Here is a 25,865-nt window from a genome sequence, read left to right on the forward strand (position 1 = left end):
ATACATTTAAAACAACAATGAGGCACTGAGGGGTTTGGTTTTTTTGAAAGAGAGGAAAACCCCTGTATTTTTGTAAGTGGAGTTCCTTTTATATACACATAGGTATTTTTACTCAACACATTATCTAAGCCTTTTCCTTTGTAAATTGTTAAAGGGAGTAAGCTGGCAGTCCTCAGTAGCTGCTGATGTAATAGATATGGTGGAAAATGTTTGAGTCTGTATTTTTTGTACATATAATTACTTTATATAGGATTTTTATTTCATTAAAATTTCCTTAAGAATTGTTACCTCAGGGAGTGGTACAAATTGTTGTTGTCTAGTTTACCAGAGTTGGGAGGAAGCAGGGTTTTTTGTTAGCTGTCTCTGCACTGAAGAACAAAAATCTCCAGGTGTTCATGAAAGTCTTAATTTTTTCCCCTCTCCTTTTCTTCTCCTAAGCCCTTTTACATTAATTTAAGGTTTTTAAATAAGCACATAGCTTTACTTGTCTGGAAGTAGTATACTTTAAAGGTTTACTTAGAGGTGTTAAAAGATACTTCTAACGTAATCTGGCCTTCAAAATGAAAGCCAAAGTTCTCAATTGCTTTCACTTCTTATGATGTCACCAGAGCAGTGTGGTATTTGGATTTTACAGGAATTGTCTGTACTGGAAAACTTCTTCAGCGTAAATTAATTTCAATGTAATTTTATTCATGCTGGAAGTGAATTTCAGCTGGTTTCATTTGGCTTTTCTGGAGGTTTATTAGCTGACCCCAAAATGCTTCTGCTTTAAGGTAGACAAGGTCATGGCTAGAGCTTAGGTCACAGAGTCAGGACGCCTGGGCCATTGCCAGCTATGCCACTGTTCATGGTGTTCAGCAAGGTGCTTGCACTCAGGTGTGATGCTCAGGAGCACCTGCGGAAGTGCTTAAGCCTGAGAGGGCTACAACTTCTTGGGTAGTCGTGGTTCTTCACTGCCAGAATGGGGAGACTTTGGTCTTCTGTCTTGCCTCTTGCTGTGTTTTGCATCCTGTCATGCATCAGTTCTGTAGAGAACAGGTCCTTATTTGAGTTACTACAGATGAATAATGCAGCAAAATACTACCCCGAAGTTAAGTTTTTCTTGCAATGGGTTATGTGTTTTGTGATGTGTAATTACTTCTCTATTATTACTCATCTAAGTACCACCAGTATATATTGGAAGCAGTAACTGGGCATGCACAGTAAGGTTTTTAGAAAGAGGCTTGAAGTTTGAGGTATTATCACACTGCTAAAAATAAAGGGAAGATACAGGAGAAATGAGACATACTGGATAGTTATGTACTTGAGATCAATTTTTTTCTTTTTTCTAGAGTTGGCATTTGAATTACTTGCTCTGTTCAGGAACGTAAATCACTGTTGTGGCCTTCACATTCTAATTTAAAATCTTTTTCCCTTGTTTCTCAAGATACGCTTCCCCCCCCCCCCCCCAGCTTTTCGAGGCTGAAGGAAAATGATGGAAGAGAGTGGAATAGAGACAACTCCACCTGGCACGCCCCCACCAAGCACAGCAGGGGCGGCTGCTGCTGCTACACCTGTCTCATTAGGTACAGAAACTTCCTCAGCAACTTGGTCATGTTTATTCATGTCTTTTGAAGCACAGCAATTAATCCAAAAATGTTGCAATCAGCATAATTACAGTGCTCTTCTCCAGACTAATTGGAAGAATTTAAATTGTATCTTAATTGTGGAAGTGTGCTTCTCATCTGACATGCATCTGATACCCAGAATATTTTAAATATTTTTTTATTCTTGAAATTTTTTTATGAAGTCATGTGGATGCACTTGTGTGTTTTAAGGTTGTGGGGCCAGCGAAATAGTACCTTCCACTACAGTGCACAGTTAGGTGAGCAGCATAGAAGGGAGTTAAAAACCAAACAAATTTAATCTTGCAGGGGATAGTGGTAAACCTGGGTAATAACTTGGTTTTTAATATTGTGGGTGGTAATAAAGCACTTTATTGATTTTTTTCAAGAATCTGAACACCATATTCTAAATACCAAATATTTAATTTTCTGACACATCCGTATTGTTATCTTGAGTTGCACCAGTGCAGTGCGACTGGTGGTGCAAAGTGGGATGCCCTTACCCCAGGGGGTGTGCAAGACAATCCATTGGGGTGCGGGAAGAAAATATTAGAACTTCCATTAATAATTATTTTTATCTAAAAAATAATTTAAGCTTTACTAATATTTAATATACTGTTTGACACTGGGTCCTTGCTCAGTTGGTCTATACATCGGACATTCACATGTCGTGAGGGAAGAGTGGGTGTTCCATGATGCAAAGGGATTGACAGGGGCACCCTCACTCGTTTGCTCACTTACATCATATTGTGACACCTTGTGGTTTGTGTGCCTGCTTAAGTGGATTTATGGATTATGTTACCTAGTTTTAACTATACTAACCCTCACAAAATGGACAAGTGACTTAAAGATTCCTGCAAAGAGACCATGGATTGAAAATACTGCTAATAATATGAGCACAAGCAAACCACAAGAAAATGGAAGAGATGACACTTCTCTGACTCCTAGTATGAGTGACTATGAATCAGTCACTCCAAATGACTCTTTGCCATTGTTTTTATCTCATAACATGGCTAAAAGTCTAATCAGATCTGACAAGAAGTCAGCCAAAAATATTCAAAATTTTCAAGAGGACTATTTGAAATATAAATTTACATCTGCAGCGGTTAACAACGAACCTTGCCCCAAGTGTGTACTGTGCCTTGAGATATTAGCTAAGGATAGTATGAAGCCACTATGATTAGCAAGACATCTAAAACCTAAGCTGAACATGAAAACAAACCTCTACAACTTCTTTTGGTAATGTTTCAAATCATGCAGTACTCAATCCAGTACTTAAAAAATTTCAGTAAACTTAATGATAAATCTTTAGAAGCCTCTTTGGAGACTTCTTACCTAATAGTGGAGATAAAAAAAGCTATGTACATCGGGGAGACACTTGTTCTTCCTGACATGGTAAAAATGTCTGAAATAATACATGGAAAACAATATGGTGACAAACTGAAATGGATTGGTCAGCAAATACTGTTGGAAGATGCAGAGAAAACATTGCTGAAGATTTGAAGAAACAATTATTAGAACCAGTTACACAGTGTGGGAGGCTTGCTATACAGTTGCCTGAAAGCACAGATGTTCCTAACATGTCTCAGCTTACGGTTTTTGCTAAATTCTGTTTCAATAATAAAATACACAAAGAACTACTTTATTATCAAATGCTAAAGGAGGGATGTGCTGGAGAAGATATATCCTCAACAGTAAATGACTTCTTTTATTAAAGCATTGTTTTTATTAAAACTCAGTAAGTGTAACCACTGATGGAGCAGTTGCTTTGACTAGGATAAAAATGGATTCTGGAATAAGGTCACACAGATTTCACCACACATGAAATTTATTCACTGCCTCATTCATAGGCAAGCTATTGCAGCAAGGAAAGTGGAGCCAAAAGTGCACAAAGTGCTACATCATGTCATCAGTGTGGTCAATTTTATAAAAGTGATCTTTGAATAGTAGATCTTTTAACAATACTTTGTAATGAGATAGGTAGTGACCATGAAATTTTCTTGTAATTTCAAAACCAGAGGTTTGCTGGTTGTCATGTGGCAAAGTGTTTAAAACAGTTGTTGATGACATGAACATTTTTCATTTACAAAAACACAAGTCTCCCGGATTTGCTGACGTTTTCTGTAATGACAAGTGGCTGTCAGCAGTGTGCTACCTAGTAGATATTTTCAAAAACATATGCACTCATAATTTGTTCCTTCAGGGTAAAGGTGATGTTTTAACAAGGAGTGATACAGTAACTACTTTTTGTAAGAAAGTCATGCTTTGGAGAGAGCATTTTGAAAATTCATATTTGGAAGTGTTTCCATCGTTATGCAATCTGTTGCCAAAAATAATGTGAGTGTCACATATAAAAACCGTCAGATCTCTACACAAACTTACAAAGAAAATGTCCTGACCTGTGTAAAAATCTTCCAGACACAGAGTTTCAGTGGGTTTTGAACCCATTTGTTAAAAATACCGAAGTGCAACACCTTCTGATTAGTTTGCAAGAACAATTGATTGACATCAGGGAAGATGGAAATTTGTTAGCTGAATTTCAAGAAAAACCTTTGCATAATTGGTGGGTGGGAGTAGAAAACGAATAGCATGGTTTAGTAAGCACAGCCAACCATGCACTTCTTCCATTTGGATCTATGTATCTTTGTGAGGTATCTTTTCCAGCTATGACAGCCGTTAAAGCCAAGTATCAAAATAATCTGAACATACAACCAGACCTTCAATTTGCTGTATCATGAGGTGTTAAACCAAGATTTTACAAAATAATGAGGCTTCTTCAATCACATTGCTCACACTAAAAAGTTATTATTAATAATTGTATTATATAGTATGTTAACCATTATTAACATACTATATAGTATGTTAACCATTATTAACATACTATATTATTATATTAGTAGTGTATTAATAAAACAATTTCAGTGGGAGCAGAAAAGTTTTTGTACTGTTAATAAATAAAAAATATTTTTAGTTTTTTCATTCAACTTTATCTCATCCTTTTAAAAATTCTATTGTGTATGTTTTATAATATACTAGTACAGTGGTACATAGAAATAATATAAATTTACATATGTTGGGGGGGTGCATGCTCAAAAATTTTTTACTGATAGGTGTGCGTGATAAAGTTTGGAGACTACTGCATTAGTGCAACTTGGCATATCATTTGACTGTCATTGATGTTTAGGCTGAGGCCAGTGAGATGCTTGAGCTGATCCAACAGCTTACTGCTATCAAGAATGGTCATTTTTGTTTTTTCTGACTTAATTTTCTGGCTAAACTTGGTTTAGAGAGCAAAATTGGCTTATCTAATGATCAGCAGAGGGCCAGACTGAAACAGAGAAAGCAGAGGGATTAGGAGGCTGGGTGCCAGGGAACAGAGGGCTGCCTGGTGCTCAGCCCATCTCATAGAACCATGCCTCTGAAGTAACTCCCACCCTCCCAGATATTGTGAGTGTACGTTTTATTCTTAAAGATGGGCACTTCCTGCATCATCATTATTCCTGTTGATTAAGCAGTCATTCAGAAAGAACAATACTAGCTAGAAATTTCTGAGGCAGACTTCATCTGCTGTAAATTCAGTAGTCAAATGTTGACTCATCTGTTTAAGCTTATGACAAGTCATGCAAGAAAAAGATGTGGCTTACAAGAGACTATCACCAAAAATTGAGTGCAATTGGTGTTGTACGCAAACTCAAGCAGAACTAAAATTCACTTTGAAGGGAAAAAAGCAGACCAGGTCAAAACTTACTTGTAAAATATCTGAACAATATATAACTGAATCTCTGAGATTAAGGCTCAGCATTTCTAAAATTCCTTTTTTCTCTTTTTTCCTAGCTTTGTCCAGTCCCCTTGCTACCCCAAGCATGTCGTCATCTCCTGCATACTCGCCTCCCTTGCCAGCTGGGGTGTCTCCACTTCCTCCTCCTATGATGACTTCAGCTTCTCTTCCACTTGTGCCTTCTGCAACGGTTTCTACTATTGCACCACCTCTAACTCCTGCCCCACCTCCTGTTGCCCCTTCAGCTTTTAGTACCTCCATGTCCCAGTTCTCTACACCTCCTCCATTAAGCTCTGCTACTGGCCCTGGTCTTCCTGCACCTCCCACTGGTCCCCCCATTTCAGGATTTTCTGTGTCTTCAACCTATGACATTACCAGAGGTCATGCTGGTCGAGCACCACAGAGCCCATTGATGCCATCATTTTCTGCACCTTCAGTCACAGGTAACTTTGTTTATATGCTTTCACGTTTGTGAGACAGATTGAGGGATTTCCTGGGTGGCTTTTTCCACCACTTTGCTAGAGTCCTGCAAGTTCAGCTTCTTTGTTATTCCGGGTACACTTCATTAATGTAGCTGCATTCAGAAGAAGTGAGAGTAGCCTTTAAAATGCAGTCATGGTCTAGGACAGAGAGTCCTCTTTAGTAAAGTTCTGCTAGCATTCAGGCTCACAGAAAAATCTTTGTTTGAGAGCTTTGTTTTTTGCTAGTTTGCACAGGAAAGCCCAGCTGAACATATATCCATGTCTTTTGTTTGGCTCAGAGAGTCAGTGTCAGCCATTGTATTTCCACAGAATGATATGATATCTCAGGCTGTAATCTCATAACTTTCAGGTTTTTGTTCTGAAAAGCTATCTATAACAAGCTGTCCATCACATGACACCAGCTTCTATTTTCTTGTTTCCAGCTACTAAATTGCATTAGGACAGCTAAAAATACATACCTTCCATGCAAGCAATTGCTGTAGTTGCTGAACTGATGTCATTTTCTGCTAGTGGAATGGAAACTTGGCTCTTCAACTGCAATTGGGCCAGGCTTTTACTATTATTGGTGATATCTCTTTTAAGTAGTCTGTATTAGGAAAATGTCTAAAAAGACCTATCAATTGTGCAGTGTAAAATAAAAATAACTCTTCATTAAGGCTAGTGTTGGAAAGTCTGTTAAAATAGGCTTGAGTAGTGGGGCAAAGGCTCATGCTTAAATTTTCTATTTGAGTTGCTTTTGTTTTCCTTTAAAAAATGTAAAGCTATTCATTTGCTTGCTCCTTTTTCTGTTGCTATTAATTTCCAGCACTCAGGGTTAGAAAATTTCCTACTTCTCTCTTCTTATGTATGAGAACATTCCTATCTCTTTGTTCAGAGAGCAACACCCATTCCTCTTTTTCCTCTACTGAGGGCTTATTATGAAAATTTGAATACAATAAAAAGCACCACTGTCAAACTAAGCTGCTAAGAAAAAATCATTGTTTAATTTTATACATAATGTACAGGCAGTCTCAGTTCTATTAGCAGATATTGTTGAACGCATTTGCAGTAGTTACATCTGCTAACCTTTAACAAGAATAATTGTTCTGGGGCCTTCAAGAACTGAAGTGAATCAGCCCAGTATTCTCCTATTCTTCCTGCTCATTTTCCTGTTAAACAATTGCATGTTGCTACAGTATAACAAATTAAATGCAGTAAAATAAATTAACACTTGTGTTTTATTTTTCTCTCTTATTAGGTGTTTTGGCAGATCCTATTACTCAACAAGCAACTTTTTCATCACCTTTGGCTCCTGGAACTGGTTCTGCAATCACTTTTCCTGAGGAGCATGAAGACCCCAGAGTATCGACTGCCCAAGGTGGAGCACCTGCTGGAGGGCTGTGGGGGTTTATAAAGGTATGGTGTTTTGTCTGTTACCCTTCACGAGGAATTCCCATTTTTTACTGACTATGGTAAGACATATCTTATTTTTTAAATGCATGTTGCTATAAATCCTGTCTTTTCTCTGGCCTCATGTGCAAGGTGGCTGTTTTTAATAGTGGGGTTTGCTGAAACTATGCTTTTGCTCTTCCTCTGTATAGAAGAGGGAGGACTACACAAATGCAGGTGTCCTATATTGCTTATAGTGCTTGTGACAGGAAGATATGCATACCTAACAGGTTCTGTCACATGTTCTTAAATCAGGTGAAGCTTTAGAACCTCTTTAAGACCACAAAGCTAATTTTTACTTCACAGCGACTGGATGCAGAAGAAGATAGTCTGTTTTACCTCACCAGAATTCTTTGCATATCCTGTTTCTTTATCATTTCCTAATGAACTGATTTTGATTTCTATGGGATGCGAGTCTTTCCTGTTCTGTAACAAACAAGTCTCTTCAAGGAGAGACAAATACGTATTTCTTCCACCAAAGAACAGTTTACCTAAGAAGTGTCTAAGATATTTTGTAGGATTTTTCTATTCTGCTAGAAAACATGGAGTATATAGTGCAGAACAGATACTCCTTGTGGTGCGATCTAATTATACAGAGCAAATAAGCAGCAACATCAACTAGCAGAATTTCATTAGCCTGTAACCTTTTTGGAGCTGTGACAAATGCTACATATAAGTAACATCATGAAGACTGTGGCAAAAAGGTCTAAGGACTGCGTGAACGCTGAACTGTCTTCAACACCGTTTTCTGTACTGTCTCATACTAAATGTGAAGGAAGAATCAAGAAGATTGATGTCCCAATGGAATTGCAGAGTTTTGGAGGGACTTTCAAGCCCTTTTGAACATGAAAAGCTGGGAGAAAAAGTTGCATGTGACATGGCAGACTGAGCCCTCCCTAACTCCAGGAATACACATCTTGACAGTGATACAGTCTTAAAGAGCAAGATTAATCCTCCATCTGGAAGTACCAGAGCTTGCAATTGCAAATTAGTTGAAAAGGCAATCTCTTCCACATTAGTGGTGCCTTTATACCAGTAGGATCCAAGAGGTATCCTATTTCTGTTTTCGGAGTAGGTCTGTATCACTGACTTCAATAATAAAATCTAGATTTTGGTTGAAGTATTAAGCATTCCGTGTGCTGTGTGTGTTCAGTGACCTCTTTTTGAGAATTTCCTAGGTAGAAGAATAAGGAATCATTAATTATACTGAAGCCATCAAGTTCTTGATGTGTGTAAGCACACATTAGACTGTTTTTTAAAGATCAGCCAGAATCTGGGAGACTAACTGGTAATTATTACAGAAATGCATCCTGGATTCCCCACTGAAGAGCTTACACAGTAGTTGAAGCAATTATTTCTGTTCTTGAAGTAATTTGAACTACTCTTTTTCCTCTGGTGTTCTTACGAAATCATACAACTTTCTTACAGATTTCTTTCAAGCTAGATAATATCCAAGACTGTGACAATCCAAAATTGTCAAATTAATGGCCTAGAATTGAATGAGACTGTTTCAGTTCCTTTGATTTGTCAAAGATGGCTGAGCAGTCTCAGAGCAGTTCCAAGATCGATTTCTACATAATATATCAGAGGCAAAGTTGGATACTATTGCAGTCATTGCACCTGACAGCTTGCATATTTGACTGTTTGAGCAATGAAGACAGCCAGGACCTGAATTTTCAGAAGATTTGTGTTTACGCTCTGCCGACGTGGAATATTCTCCATTTGAGCAATTTGGATTTATGTTGACTTAGAATTGACTCGGTAGAAATTCCAAACTTAACTGCATTATGGTTCACAGTGTTGTGATAACTTCATGTTTTGCATTGGTATAAAACTATGGATTATTTCTCCCTGCTTGTGCTAGGCTGATGAACATAAAGGCATCTTCCACAGGTAGAAGCAGCAGCTTCTTGCTGCTCAGGAACCTGATTATCTGCAGGAGATGTATAATGACTTTGTGTTAGTTAGACAGCCAGGCTGCTGATTGGAGAAGTACTGCTTGGCTTTGCATTACTGGAAAGATGCTAGAACTGGGAATTCCTACTTAAAATGTTTCCGAGGATCTCATAGCATTCACTCAGTTTTTGTTAAAACAACAGACGAACTTCAAATTGTAACAGAGCTGAAGGAGGAATATAAACTTCCCAGTCCTTAATGGCATCCTGTGGCTACATGAGTAGTCACAAGAGTATATGTATTAATCAGTGAATGCTGCCATTCAGAAAAGTCTTGTGTTAATACTCGTGAGAAACAAGACAGTGGGCTCTGGCTTGAAAAAGCTTAATTGTGCTAAAGTGAGTAATTGTTTTGTCGTCTTTACCAAATTCTACAGTCAGGCTTAGTGTTCTGCACAGTGGTGAGAAGAGTACCTGAAGCAAGCAGTGAACTATTTCAGCATGAGGCATGGGTTAAGATAGTCATTATTAGTAGCTATACAATATCTCAGTAGTTGTAGAAGTGTAGGTTGTTTTTTCCTTTGTTAAGCTTGCTGCAAAGAAACAGAAAGCATTCAAAGGTCAGATGGCGCTTTGAGCAACCTGATCTAGTGGAAGGTGTCCCTGTACGTGGCAGAGGGTTTGGAACTAGGTGATCTTTAAGGTCCCTTCCAACCCAAACCATTCTATGATTTATGGGAAAGAAGCTTTGCTGAGCAAAAGTTATTCTGAGATAATTGAAACTACTCTGATTCTGCAGTTCTCTGAAATACTGTGTAGGTGTATTAAGCAAGCACTTTCCGGAAAAAAGTATGTGCACAGTGCTGTCCTGTGTAATTCTTGTCATTTAGTGAAACAAATAGAAGCATATGCAGTTTTAATATTAGACTGAAAGCAGTCTGTTTACTAAAGAAATTTTATAAAAGGTTTCTGTAAAATAGTTTCCAGTGCTTTATCTTTATTTGCTTTCAATGATTCAGCATTGGTATCTTTCTTCTTTCACCCTGTGATCTTATCTGAATTTCAATAAACTTTTGACAAGAGACAGACTCATTAAGTCTTAAGTACATCAAGACTATTTGCAAGACACAGGACAGTGTTTGTGTTTAATGAACTTTTAGGTCTGTCAGCAGCTCCACCTATGATTTTGCTGGAGAAATGTCTACATTCTCCAGCCATGTTTAGAATCTATAAATTGAGGACTTTCAGCTCAATTGCTCTAGAAATACGTGTTAGTAATGGGCCATTGAAAAATAGATCCTATTGTCTTTAAGAAGGTTAGAAAAGAGAGACTCTTCAGCTTGAGTCATCATGGTCTAAATCTAGCTACCTAGTCTGATGATACCTGTAATTAGCATTGGGAATCTGCAGCTTTGCTAAATGCTCACGGCTTCTGGTCCCAGAATAGCACTAGATCAAGTGTGTTGCCTGCTATCACTGATGGGGCTGTTTCTGCATTAATGCAGAAGAGGATGGTGAAGATGATATTTGAACTTTATGTTGTAACTGAAGAGTTATGCACTGATAGTCATATCCTGTAGCGTTTGTGCTGAGGAGTGAGATACAACAGGTGTTACAAAGCATAAATGTGGTAAGAAAAACACAAAGCAGCTTAATATTTGTTCTTTGTTTGTCTGGTTTTTAGCTGTAACATTTTGAGTTTCTCGTGAATAAAACAGAAGATAATATGGACATCTATTTGCTTAAACTTAGGGTGTAGCTGAGAATCCCATGGTGAAGTCTGTTCTTGATAAAACCAAACATTCAGTGGAGACCATGATCACAACGCTGGATCCTGGCATGGTTCCATATATCAGTAAGTATTTGTTACAAACCATTAAGTAATACATGTAAATGTTAGAGAGGTTAATATACTAGCACGCTACTTTTACACTTGAAGTTTGTATGTGTAGTGTGTTAATTCAAATGTACTGGCTTCTTAAGTGTATTGTCCAGTGAAATGCTCACTCTGGAGGCTTTTTTATGTTTGTCTTGAGGTTCATTTGACTTTTGTATTCCGCTGTAGTTCAGATAGTGGGTGGCATGGTAATACCCTTTAATTCAGATTGTGAAAGATGAGGAAATTATAAAGAAAAAAAAATGAAGAGACCTTTTCTATAATCCCTAGGTTGCACACTGTTTTCTCCCACTGTGTCTGTATTTAAGCCTTATGGAGTTGAGTTTAAAATACACTGTATGTGTTCTGTTAGCTCACGTGCTTAACTACTACTGTGTAAGCTATCACATTAGAGTTAAAACAAGCCGAAAGGTAGGCATACTCAGAGAGGCACAGGACAGAGGTATTTATATAGCTTTTGAGGCTTTCTTCTGACTTCCAGCTGTTCCACTTTTCTAGCCTAATAGTATTTATACTATTTTTAGGAAATTCGGCAAACTTGAAGCAGTTCCTGAATCAGTTAGTAGGAATGTTAAACTTCTAAAATGGTTTAATGAAGTCTGAAGTATTGCTGAGCATTGAGCCCGGAAAAAAATATAGCATTTCAATTACAGATTGAAAATTAATAGGAAGGAGAAGCACTGTGGTATTCACCATTTTTTGTTTTACTTAAGTACATTGCATGTCACATATAACTGACCTGAGATTTCTACTTCATTAAAATGGGGAAGCAAAAGATGTAATTTGTCCAGGTTGGTGGTTTGGTTTGGTGGGGGGGTTTTTTGGGGTTTTTTGGTTTTGTTTTTTTCTTCCAGCAGTCTGGTAAGCAATTTTCCTTCTTAGTTGTGCCAGTACTGCCCTTTATCTGCATGTCGGTGAAGCTGGTCAGGAAACTGATAAGGCTGAAAAGACTATTAAAATGTTTTTGCATTTTGTTTTTCTGAGCTATTTTTCAGCTGGACCTATTCTGTGATCCCGCTAACCATGTTGCTGCACTATTGTCCTAATCCAGTGGACAATATGTGGAATAAAAGGGGAAGATGACCTAATTGTTGAGTAGTAGTTAATTGTCTTACATTTAAGGGAAAAAATCCCAGCAGATGACTAGTGAGGAGATAGTGGGATATGAAATCAGTGAGAAAGTGTCATGGTTTAACCCCAGCCACACTAAGCACCACACAGCTGCTCGCTCACTCCCCCCAGTGGGATGGGGGAGAGAATCAGAAGGAGAAGAGTGAGAACTTGTGGATTGAGATAAAGACAGTTTAATAGGCAAAGCAAAAGCTGTGCAAGCAAGGAAAGCAAAACAAGGAATTCACTCCCTCCCACCCATCCACAGGCAGCTGTTCAGCCATCTCCAGGACAGCAGGGCTCCATCACACGTAACGGTTACTTGGGAAGACAAAACGCCATCACTCTGAACATCCCCCCCTTCCTCCTTCTTCTTCCCCCAGCTTTATATGCTGGCCATGATGTCATGTGGTGTGGAATATCCCTTTGGTCAGTTGGGGTCAGCTGTCCTGGCTGTGTCCCCCCCCAGCTTCTTGTGCACCCCCAGCCTACTTGCTGGCGGGGTGGTGTGAGAAGCAGAAAAGGCCTTGACTCTGTGTCAGCACTGCTCAGCGACAATGAAAACATCCCTGTATTATCAACACTGTTTCCAGCACAAATCCAAAACATAGCCCCATACTAGCTACTATGAAGAAAATTAACTCTGTCCCAGCCAAAGTAGCACAGAAGGCCAGGCAGCAACTGAGGAAGTGTTTGAGAGGATTAGTGGGATGCAATGCAAAGTTACAGTAAATGTTGATTATGCACATTTTGGTGAACTGTATTTAAGGTTTCTATTGCAGTCATGACTGTCCCTTTTTAAAATAGGATCTGTCAGTATCCAATGACGGTTTGGATAGTTTGACACAGTATTCATTGGACAGAACAACATTACCTAGAGGAGGAAGTAATTCCAATAAAATGCTTTGCTTGTAAGATTCAGTTAGAGTAAGCAAATTCAGTGGTTATCTCAAAGTTCTCTAAAGTCGTGTTGGAAGGGAAACCATCTGTATACATCTTGGCCATTAATATATCGCTTTTTTTGTAGTTGCAGGTTGTGGAAATAGGGCAGAGATTTGTAAACTTAGTATATACTTCCTTCTAGAAATGTTTTCTGGGATCAACAAAAGCCATGTCCTCAACAAGAAGTGGCCCCACTTCTCTCTGCTCTGTCTCCACTGCGGCACTTCCAAACAAATTTCAGATTCCTTGCACCAAAGCCTGAAATTACTAAAGCTTCTGGATAAGGTGGCTGAAATATTTTTTTTTCGTGTGAGCAAATAATATTTCTGCAACCACTTTCTTGAAAAGAGCTGAACTGTTTTTATTGACACATTGTGAAGATGTCATCTGAGGCAAGCACCTGGAATAGAAAATTTCTGCCTACACAGGAAATGGTGACCTTATATGCATAAACATCAATGCTTTTATAACAAAAGACGTCAGGGAATCTTAAATTGTATGTGGAACTGTCATTTCAGTTTGTAATACACAAGGTACGATGAAATTTCATGTTCAAGTGTCAGAGCTTACCTTAATGTGACAGTTCTGTCTCTGAATTTACCAGGGTATATCTAATTCTTATATTTCAGGTTTTAATATTTCCATGTTACCATAGCATGTGACAAGATCTTGTCAAAAATTGTTTCTTTTAACGCATGTAATATCTTTGTTTTCCTTCTGTAGTATCTGTGATGAGCAAAGATATGCTTTTAATATATGATGATCCTTAATACAAAATAACATAATCTGTATTCTGCTGTTGCAATACATAAACATGGGGCACAGTTACCATTCTTAAGTTACTATGCAGTAATTTACTCTGTATGTTATGGGTTAGTATTTAGTTGCATTAAAAACTCTTTAACAGTTTTTCTATCCCTAGGCATTCAAACAACGCTAACTTCAGCAAAAGCCTGCCGTCAATTTTAAGCACTTGTTTACTTATGTTAACTTGATTTCTGTCAAGAAGGAATCAATGAAAAAAGATACTCTCAATAATTTTTTAGTCCTTTTGTTACCCAGTGTTTAAAACAATTGCCTGAAGTTCAGTGATGTGTACACCTAATTCCGTTCAGTAAAGCAATTGATAAATAAAAAGTTAAAAAATAGCCTAAAAAAACAAATAGAATGTTTTACTACTGTTCTGGCATATCTCTGGTGATTCTTCATAAAAAGATGTAACTGAGATGCGCCAAAGACTAAATTGTTTTTTTCTTTCAAATTCAAGCTTCAGGCTTATTATCAATGGAGGAATTTTTCTTATATCAGGATAAATACTGCAGACTTTGTCAACATGTGTAATTACATGGAGTGTTAGTGTTCAGAAGCAAAACCGCTGGGCTCTGTTCTTTTTTCTTTTAAGAGGTAGCTTAACATGTTTTTGTACAGTCAGCAGGCCTAGGAAATGACAGGTTAGAAGGCTGTTTCTCCACTAGTTTGCCACTGTTGTCATAAGAAATGACCTGCTGGATCACAGAATCACAAAGTGGTGTAGGTTGGAAGGGACCTCTGGAGGTCATCTTGACCAACCCCCCTCCCTCAGCAGGACCACCTAGAGCCAGTTGCCCAGGACTGTGTCAGGGCAGCTTTTGAATATCTCCAAGGATGGAGACTCTACCACATCTCTGGGCAACCTGTGCCAGTGCTCAGGCACCCTCACAGTAAAAAAGTTTTTCTGGATGTTCATATGGAACCTCCCGTGTTTCAGTTTGTGCCCATTGCCTCTGGTCCTGACACTGGGCACCACTGGAAAGAACCTGGCTCCATCCGCTTTGCAGCCTCCCTTCAGATACTTGTACATATCAATAAGATCCCGCTGACCCTTTTCTTCTCCAGGCTGAACATTCCCAGCTCTGTCAGTCTTTCCTCATAGAAGAGTTGCTCCAGTCCAGTGGTTCATCTAGCTCAATAGTCTGTCTTCAGCAGAAACAACAGGAGATGCTGTATGGTAAATGACAGTAGATCTGGTGATTTCTGTAGTCCTTTCTCCTTGTACTCCTCCATCATCCACAGCCATTGGGCTAAGGATGACAAGAGGCATGCCCATACCTATTATTTGTAGTGCTTGCTTGTGGACGTGTTGTCCATTAATTTGTCCTTTACGCTTGCTGATGCAGTTTACTTATGCAGCTTTCTCTGACGTCATAGTCCGTGTTTGAAAAAAGTTTAAGCTGTTCTTAAAAAAGCTTGTCACAGCAGGGACAAGTTTTATGAGATGTTTTTACATAAATTAAGTTTGATAATAAAAATGATCCAGCTGTGATAAGACAGATGTGAGGTATAATTGAGCTCATCAATCTTTTGCAGTAGTTTTAGATTTCTTTTAATTCATGAACTGTTTTGTTTTATTCTAAAAAATCTTAGTGAAAACTCATCCTTCCTTATGGAGATACCGCCATATGGAAATCATTCAGAAATATTTACAACTTCTTGGTTCCATAGATAATTAGTATCTGAAAACAGGATAAAGCTGTAGGGAGGCAGACCGGCAATAAAATGACACTGAAATTCACAGTCCAAGGACAACTAGAAAGTAATGCGAGCCTTTCTTCTAAAGTTTATGTAATTTGACTGCTGTTCACTGGACTTTGTGAACTGCATCTGTGTTCTTGGTCCCTTTCATAAGGAAGAGTTTCTGTGTCACACCAACTTTCCTTACCACTTCCCAGAACACCAAAACGTCCTTAGAAAAGGATGTCTGAGTTATTCTCCTAAATCCATGAATTGTCATCTTAAATGAGTGGTATGGTTTTTTTTCAGGTGCTGAACAACCATCAGTTCCTATTAACTGTCTTTCATCCATGAATCACTTAGCTATTTGTCTAACTTTCACTTCCTAACTTGTTACTTCTGCTTCATGAAAGAACTTTTGTACAGTGCGTGAGAAAGAAAACCAACTGAAGCATACTCTTAAGATGTGGAATGTATTTGAACTAGCTTATAATGGAAATGAAGAAAAATACATGCGCATATATATATGTATTTTACAGAAACTGGGGGAGAACTGGACATAGTGGTTACTTCTAATAAAGAGGTAAAAGTCGCAGCAATTCGAGATGCCTTTCAAGAAGTCTTTGGAATGGCTGTTGTTACTGGAGAGGCTGCACAGTCTAACATCGCACCCCAACCTGTGGGCTATGCTGCAGGTTTAAAAGTAAGTTAATATATAACAGTACTAAAGTATTTCCAATGCAAAGAGAGAGTGTAGAAACATTCACCCAGAAGAATCTCATTTTCCATAATGAGAAGATCAATTTGTGGGACAGGTAAACATTTCCTTTTTTTTTTTGGTATTGCCATCTGGATCGTTAGATCAGTTTAAAGCTGCTTGTTGAAATAGTTTTTGGGTTTTTTTTGCAAACACATTCACAGCAAATGAAGAATATTTATGTCAGTTTTCTTACATTGTCATTTGTTGCCATCATATCTCGCATACATTGTGATATTACTGTAGTTTCAAAGTACATCAGGCATTTCTTCTTAGTCTATTGCTAGCACACCATGTTGGGAATGTTAGAAATGAAAAGAGACTCTTTGAGACTGAGTTGTCTCCACACTGATTCTATAGATCAAAGGTAGTTTAATCAACGCTTGTCAGGGATCTTCCCGAACAGATCTATGTTACGTTTAAAAAAGTAAGAATTCATTGTGCAGTATTGCAGACAGCTGTGCTGCCCAGAGGAAAGCTTAGCAAAGGTTGTTTCATCAGATTTTAAAAATGTACATGTTCGTCAGGTGTATCTAGGTGCAACCACCTCCTTGGCCAATAACTAAAAACCTTGAAAACAGCTGTTTAATACTCTGTTTCTTAAATGGAAGCAAATAATTTACTCATTAAAACAGAAGTATTTTCTCCTAACTGCTGTGGCAGTGTTCACAGCTGAGTAAAGCCTATACGCATAGCAATATATTAGCTGATACAATTTTATATTGAGGTAAAGGAGGATAATGTATATGTTCCTTTACCTGTTTAGCTACTGCAGTGTAGTAGTAGTAATATTTCTATTACAACTTCAGAGTGATAACAGGTTTGGAGCAAATGATTCCTACATTTTAGCTGGATAGGTACCACAACAAAGAGGTTCTTTCCCTTGGTCTTACAAAGTTGGTCCAAAGCTCTTAAAGATCTAAACCCGACAAATCTTAAGCTGCAAAAATGTCAGTGTGAGTAACAGAAATATATACTGATGCTCTAACAGTGAAACTTGGCACAGTTACAGGTTAGGAATTCCTTGCATGGTAATCTAGGTCTTTTTCATTGGAAAAAAACCCAAAATATTTAATTAGTTTTATCATAGTTTTTGTTAGTGTTTGGGATTCCATTATGGCTTTTAATGATTTTTTGTTTTTGTTTTTCTAACATTGAAATAAGAGTAATTTTTCAAAATCTCTCATATTTTCTGTTTAACTTGAAAAGTATGTTCTAGAGTTCTTCTTGCATTCATCTGTAAGTATTGTACTATGTTGTGATTCAAAGAAAATGTTGTCTAACAGCTTATGTTACCATTTAGGGAGCCCAAGAAAGGATAGACAGCTTGCGTCGGACAGGAATAATACATGAAAAACAGCCTGCTGTATCAGTAGAAAACTTCATTGAGGAATTGCTTCCTGACAAGTGAGAACTTCAAATATATTCTGTGGGCAGGGAGGGAAGGAATATTCTTTGTTGACCTAAAGGGGCCTATAAAGAGTTGCTGGCAGTGTTACTCTGAGCAGAAGAAAGGAAAGAGTCTGTCTTCAGTATTGCTTTGGCAGACTTGATTTTGGTGATGATCTTCAGCTTTTTGCCCAGACATCTTGAGACTTTAATATACAAAATCCTTGTCAGGTTTTTCAAGATTCACCATTTAAAAACACAATGAAGTTATACTGAACTGACAAAATTAAGGAGCTGTAAAAGTTGGAATTTGGCTAGTAGTTTGCTCACTCTTGTGTGCACACTCTCTCTTCTCTTTCTCTGAAATTGTGTTCGGTTCAGAAAGTATATTAGGAAATGTTCTGGCATTTGTAGTAATATGATTTTATCAGATAATATATTATCCATTTTCCTTTCACAAAGAATGTACTTACTACTTTTAATTTGCACTGCACAGACGTAACAATGGTGTTTTCAAATACATTACTACTTGATTTCATAACATGCTTTTTGACAGACAGGTCTTGAAGTAGCTTTATAATTAATTTCCAAAACATTAGGACAATATGTTTTTCTTAATGCAAACTTAAATAGTTTTTTTCTAATGTTTGCATTTTTGTTCATGTGGTGGGCTTTGATTTATTTTTTGACACATACTCTGCTCTTGCTCCATTTTTGAAGGTACATTTAGTATCCTTAGTGGAAGATGGATGGTGAATTTTCTAAAGTAAATAGAATTAGGAAGTGTTTTAATTTTTGTTTAGTATTTATTTCCATCTAGTCTGATTTAGATGTTTTACCGTATTTCCACAAAGGAGTAATTATGACAATGAGATCTCTGTTTCAAAATAGTTGCTGTTCCTGGCCTTTGAATTTACTCATTCCTGAATCTGAAAACGTTGCTTAAAGTACTCAACATGAAAGAGCTTACCCAGGACTGCAGTGTTATTGAAAGGAATGCTAGCTCTTCTGTCGAAATGTTACAGGTCCCAAGAATGTCTTGATCTTCCATATTAGTTACAGTAGAAACAAAAAATAACTTAATGCATGCTTCAATTTTTATTCAGTAGGCAACATTGAAAGCTTCCTTGCATGGTGTTACAAAAAACATTTGAACTATTTTTGGCCCTTGTTTTTTTCTGCAGTGAAATGATAGGTGTCAGTGCTAGTAATTGATTAATTATTATTCTGAAGTGAGCACTGTGGTGTTACAAGTTCTAATATGGAGGATGCAGTCAGTGTTTTGCTGATGTTGCTTACCATACTCACACATGTCCAAAGGAAAGGAGTTTCCAAGTAACCACCCACCAATACTAAGGGCCCTACACCTAACACTTAACGTATCAGTCACTGCTCACAGCTAAACTTCTCGGTTGTCCATTAGACAGCTGAAGGACATTACTTCCCCTTCCAATTGCATGTCCTGAATACTATTTGCAGAAAAGGTTGCAAACTCTTTTATGTGTGTTTTACCCTTTAGACTCTAACTCCTTTATTAATTGGGAGCAAGTTATCTTTAACCATGAAGCTTTCTCAACAGTCTTTCATAGTTGCAAGTGAGGTAGTCCTCTATCACAGAGAATTCCAGTGCTCTGTTCCCCGCTACGAAGATGATGCAAGTGAAGTACTTCTTCCTGTCTTGCTCCACTAAACTCTTAACAGGAAGCCTCTGTGGCCCAGCCAGTCGTTTCTTAAAATTGGAGTCTTGCATTTCTAACAACATCCTTCCTTCCCACACTTTAAAGAATAAAATACAATTTATACGTAGACACTTATATAATATATATGAAACAACAACTACAATAATATTTTCCTTTTTAAATCTTCTATGATTCTTGGCCTTGATTTTGTGTTTGTGCTTTCCCTGGAGTATGTTTCTTCTGTGGCAACTCAACTGTAAAACTGTTTTAGGAATTGAATACAATGAGGTAGTGATGATGAATTGCCGTCGGTTTTGTTTGGATCATGTCAGTGTTGTTAGTTTGTTGATCAGGAAAAATGATATAATGTTTTTGCAAGCTAGATAGGGAACCATTTCGGGTACTGCTTCAGTAGTAGCCTTTACTGTGTCTGCTACAGCAGGCACCATCTTTTCTGAAAGGTGCAGAGGTGTTTCTCTGAATAAATCATTTAAATGATTGTTATAGGATTAGACATACCAAAAAATCTTCTGAATATAGAACATGAATGATAAACAGATTATTTTTTTTTTGTTAGGGAAGGTTATCTTAATGAGAAACATTCTTTCAAAGATTGAATGAAAACTCTAGCATAATAAATATGGGCAGAACAACATATCTGCACACATGCCCACCCCACCAGCTTTCTTTGTTTCTTTGAGCTGTAAGTTTCAGGTATTTTATATATTTTAATGTATATTATGTATTTTACATGCATACACATGCACGATAATTTTTTATATATATAAAAATTGATATATGCAAATTTTACTTGAAAAATACTAGAACACTTTGATGAAACTCATTATTACATTATTACTACATTTGTAGTAGAGTTTGTAAAATGGTCGTAATTCAACTGCTAACATGTTGTTTTTCAACTGAGTGATAACTCAGTACTCTAACTTGCATGTCATTGCAGGTGGTTTGACATTGGATGTCTGATTATTGAGGATCCAATTCATGGAATTCATCTGGAAGCTTTTACCCAAGCAACACCAGTGCCTTTGCAATATGTTCAGCGGGTGAGTTTTCTGTTTTCTTACCGACATTGGATTAACGGTTGAGACATAAGACTTAAGTTTTAATTTCATTTATGATGTCAATGCTTACTGACAGTTACTCCACTTGAATGTTTTAGTTTTTCTCCTCGTTTCATAAATTATTTTTGAATCATGTTGACATATTATCTAAAAATCTTTAGGCATTTGTGGCAAAGCAATTCTTGATCAAGAGTCTCATTCTGCAATACATGGCACTTGGAAGCACTAGTTTTACTTTTCTATTAATGAAGAAGAAATATTTCAAGAAGAAATTAAGCAAGAGGAAATATTAACCAAGAAGAAATTAACCACAAAGAAGTACTGCCTCAAAAAGGAAATATAACTTTAATCATTGAAATATTGTCATCAGTCGGATTCAGTGACTCAAAATTAACCCTCATGAATCTTTACATAGATAAAATAAGAATACTCATTCTTCCTCAGGTGCAGAAGGAGGTCTCTGCAGCTTAAGTAACGCACTAAGAAGCTGCACCAAGGAAGTGCAGTAAGCACCCTTATCCATCCGAAGGCTTGGTTTCCTTTCCTTAACTTATTTCACATATGTATTGGAGTTTCATCTAATGCCAACAAAACTGTGTCATAGTGAAGTGTCTGTGTGCACATGTGCATGTTAGCAATTTAGTGAAGTAGCTTACACTTCATTTAGGCACAAGTTTATAAATTGAGATCTTGCCACTCAATTTTTAATAAAGTGTATAAAGCCTCGGTAATTGTTAATTACCAGCAAACAGACAGAATACTGTACTGATTAGTATTCTGAAAACTCATTCCTAATAAATAAATAAAGGATACCCCTTCTTCAGATCTGTACTTGGACTTAATTCTACCATGAATGTGTAGGCTCTCACCTAAAAGCCAAGACTGATTTCCTCTTCTGACTGTGCTATTCTAACAAGGATGTAAAATTTCTGGAATTGAAACATTTAAATCTTGGAAATATCATGGTTCATCCCAGGGAAAATAATGCAGTACTATGCAGTTCTTAGATATCACCAATAGAAGTTTTTCATCAGATTGTTTACATTTCTTTGAGCACGCACTGGGAATTACTCCAAACTCCAGTCGCTGCATGTTGCCTGACAGCAGATAGGAGTCATACATTAGTTAACTCTGGTCTGAAAATTCTTTTTAAATAAATGTTTCTGTGAAGAATTTCAAAACAAAACTATTTGGGGTTTGATCCCGAAGGGGTTGTTTCGAGAAAACAAATAGTAACTGTTTAATTTTTTTTTTTGGTAGTACTGATTCCAATAGAGTGAACATTTGTGGGATTGGTTTTAGTTCTTATTTTTCAGAGTTCTTACAACTTTGAAAAGCTGATGAGTGGCAAAAGGAGAAATACTGCTCTGTCTCTCTGTAGTTTTCCACAATGCTTTTCAGAAAGAGTGGATAAAGACGTGAAGCTACAGGAAAAAAATATTAATTAAGCAGATACAACTTCATTGACTAGATGATCTTTAAAGGTCCCTTCCAACCCAAACCATTCTATGATGCTGTGAAAATACGCACAGCAATGTGAAGTTACTACTTTAATTGTCACATTCTCTATGGAGCATTGGTATGGACTAAATGATTTTTTTTTTAAACGTGAAGCACAATAGGCATCTTTAATTTTTGTTTCACAGAATATTCTCTATTTTTGTCATTTAAAACCTATAGGTAATAGCTTAACTTTTTGAGTATTTTTTTCTCTTAGGTAAGCATACTTTGTAACTTTGAAAAGTAGTGTTTACCTTGCAATAGCAGAAAACGTTCTTGTTTTAACTTTTATGCAACCCATGTAGTGTATAGCTTGGTATATAGTACAGATTCAGTGGAACTGTAAGCCTTTAAACTTGAATTAGATCAAATTCTGCTCTCCTATTTAAAGAAAACAGTTCTTGTATATACATCAACAGCAAAATATAGCTTTGTTTTTCCTAGTCTTGCTATTATATATTTCAGTTAATTTACACATAATGCGTGGTGGTGAATCATTGGGTTTTTGATTGTGTGCATGCACTAGTTGCTACCTTTGTTCCCATTATGTCTCTTCTAGAATCAAAGTTGGTTTCTCTCAGGGGTGTGCAAGAAACATATGTTTGTATACATCCAGTCCAATATCTTTAAGCAAAATCTAGATTACAACAGGAAAAAAAACAGCAATTGTATAGTTGTATTTCAGCCTAAGAACAGAGAAGAAGTATGTGTTGGACAGGCAATGTGATTTGTTATCCACAGTACAAAAGATTTAATAGAGGCAACATTAAAAGCAATTATGTTCTTTGAAATTCTTGCTAGCTGTGTGTTTTATTGTTCTGTGTAATGGAAATAGTGGTAAAACTCTGTATAGAATAGATACTCTTTTGTTAATGTCTTCACCAATGGCATAGAGTTTTCTGAGCATATAATATGAGACTCATGGCTCTTCATAACTCTAAATATTGCTTGATTTGAGGAGGTAAAAAGGTGAATTTGAGGTCTTGTTTTGAGACCCTTTTTCTGTTAAGAGACCAGGTGTCATCTTGTTTTTGGCTGAGCCAGAAATTGCAACCATGATGGGAAACTACTGCAAGGTGGTTTGGGTTTTTTTATTTTATTTGAAGTTTGCTGATTTTTAGCAGTAAAAACACCAAGTAATTAATTTATAAAGTTATGTGCAATTGTGGATCATAATGGAGATATCATAATCAGATATTCAGTCTCTCCTTGCAGCTAGATGCACTCTTATTTAATTCTTACTGCCTATATGTTCTGACTAATAAGGAAAATTTCCTGTTCCTTTGCTTAAGAAATCTGCCTTTTATGTAGCTCTTGATAAAAACAAGTTATTTCAATATTGGAGCAGACTGCATGTTCTAACAAACTTAGACTATTCTGTGCCGTTTTTGCTGCAAGACTGTAGTTTTAGGAAGGCTGGGACACTCTAATGAACTTTGATCTGCTGTACATGCACTAGAAACAGACTAACTTGAATATTTGTCAAAATAAAATCTGAATGAAGAATTGGACCCAATGTGTGATGCTACGAGGAACTGAGTGATACTAAGAACAGTCTTACTGAGGTTAAAAGTCTTCTACCCTTCATTGTATGTGACAATGGCCACAGGTGGTTGCCTAGGATGAGCATCAGATGGGATAAATGCAGTGATACTTCCCCCACTGTTTCCCTTCTGCTTCCAACTTCAGGGAATTACAGTATGTAATCCCTCTCTGATCTCATGCAAATAGCTGAGTCCTCCATTTCTGCCAGGCTCAGCTTTCTTCTTGTATTTAGCTACTTGCCTGTTTCAGAGGGACATTTTAACTGTTTTTAAAACATTTGGAGGGTAAGAGTAATTGTATAAATATGTATAGCTATTGATTCCATCTGTTGGCTGCTTCAAAAGAGAAAACTATGTCCTGGTAATGGCAGAATGCTTTACTCTCTTAAGCATCATATTTTAATTTTATACTGTTCAGATGTCATTTGGATCGTGATACCTACAAATCCAAAAAGTATAATTGGCTAGGCAAATTATGGGGCAGTCTGAAATTTGGATTCTGATGCCCTTTAATTTGCCATGTAGTCCTATTGATATTAACGGTTGGGCTCAATTGTCTTAAAGGTCTTTTCCAACCTTAATGATTCTATGATTCTATGTAAGAGTGATTACTTAGGAAAGTTGGTAATGGTGAAGATAGAAACAAAACTACTCATGTCAAACTCTTTCAATAATCACTTCTCAATGTTAACAGGCTAAGAGTCTCACTCCTCAGGACTACAATCTGAGATGGTCAGGCCTGTTGGTGACCGTGGGCGAAGTGCTTGAGAAGAGTATACTGAACGTCAACAGGACTGACTGGCACGTGGTATTCACTGGCATGTCCCGTCGACAGATGATCTACAGTGCAGCCAAGGCTCTAGCAGAAACAACACTTACCACCCAGGACCGTTTGAAAGAAGGCTGATCCATGACACTAAGGAATACTGATTTTGATTCTAGAATTGAAGTGAAAGCTACATACTCTAATTCTCAGTGCATACAACACAGATTTGTAATCTAACTGTAAACTGTATTTTACTTTTTAAGAAGTGAAGGTAATTTCCAATAGTGGAAATGAGCAATTTTTAACTACTATATGATTTCCAATATGATTCACAAACAGGAAATCAGAACAAACATGTATTTATAACTGGGACAAAGAGCATTACAGTTTGTAAAGTGGAATGTGCTATTATTTGACAACTTACTAGGCATTTGCTGAGATATTTTAGTTAGTATACATTTTTAAAGAAGGGGTTCATTGTTTAGCTGTTTCTATTATATTAGTAATATAAACAAGTTGACAGCATAACATATATATGCATTTCAATCCAGAGAGACTACCTTCTGTATTAGATGTTTTCTTAGGGCCTGTGCTTAGGTGGTACTTAACACCTCATAGGTTTGGTGTCTGTATATAAGTTCTCAGGAGTGATGCTGAGTAGTTTTTACAACACATAACAGTGAGCTGCTGAAGAAGAGCACAAATCCATGCCCCATTAGTTGAAGTTGTTGCTAAATAATTTTGAAATCTTATTTTCCATGTTGCATCTTTCTTCTTTTTATGTAACAGTAATGAAATTCATGTCCAATTAAAACACTAGACAAATTTCAAGTTGCTTCAGTGGGTTTTAGATGAGGTACCACATACGCATGAAATTATCTCAGCAGTTTCAACAACATAATTTACTCCAGTGCTTCCAAACTTCATATTTTATATGGAATTATGTAATTTCTTCTATCAGGTTGTGGTTGTCAGCAATTTGATGTGGAAAATGGTGAGATGTGTTTCACTTGCTATCCTGGGTTTTCTAAATGTTTTTAAGTCTTAAATGCTTTCTTGATGTCAGGAGCTCACTGTTTCTCATATGAGTCTTCAGTGGTGTCTGATTTTCTTCATGGCTACAAATGCCCTCTATCCAAGCTCACACAATCTTAAATCTTTATTTAGAAATATGGAAGTAATTGTGAAGAATATATTTTGGTAATAATACTTTTTTAAGAAATGAACAATAAACAAATACTTCTTGTTTGCCTTGAAGCAGATTTTCAGCTTATATTGCTCTGCCTTTACCTTTCTTAGATGCTTTCAAAGGACATTTTTATATATAATATACTGTTAAGCCAGCTCATATTTGTACCCAGTGAAAGCCTGCCTACTTCCAAGTAATATATTTTGCCTTAATTGGCTTACTTTGTAAATTAGTTGAATAAATGTTTTTCCTAGAGGATTGTATCTATTTTAAAGGTTTATTTTTTAATATAGCTGATGAACATGTGTTTATTGAAATTATACTTACATGGTC

General features: G+C 36.9%; 1 protein-coding gene across 1 annotated transcript; it reads left to right on the top strand.

The window, feature by feature from the left end:
* Nucleotides 1–1,471: 1,471 nt before the first annotated feature.
* On the top strand, nucleotides 1,472–25,595 carry PRRC1 (proline-rich coiled-coil 1). Its single transcript, XM_009319615.1, is given in 9 exon segments — nucleotides 1,472–1,565; nucleotides 5,439–5,825; nucleotides 7,102–7,259; nucleotides 10,940–11,042; nucleotides 16,166–16,329; nucleotides 17,687–17,790; nucleotides 20,413–20,515; nucleotides 24,272–24,441; nucleotides 24,443–25,595. Coding segments are annotated over 9 exon segments (1,314 nt in total). The 3' UTR covers nucleotides 24,474–25,595.
* The last annotated feature ends 270 nt before the right edge of the window (nucleotides 25,596–25,865 follow it).

The sequence above is a fragment of the Pygoscelis adeliae genome, unplaced genomic scaffold, assembly GCF_000699105.1.
Source record: "Pygoscelis adeliae isolate BGI_AS28 unplaced genomic scaffold, ASM69910v1 Scaffold110, whole genome shotgun sequence".
Lineage (NCBI taxonomy): Eukaryota > Metazoa > Chordata > Aves > Sphenisciformes > Spheniscidae > Pygoscelis > Pygoscelis adeliae.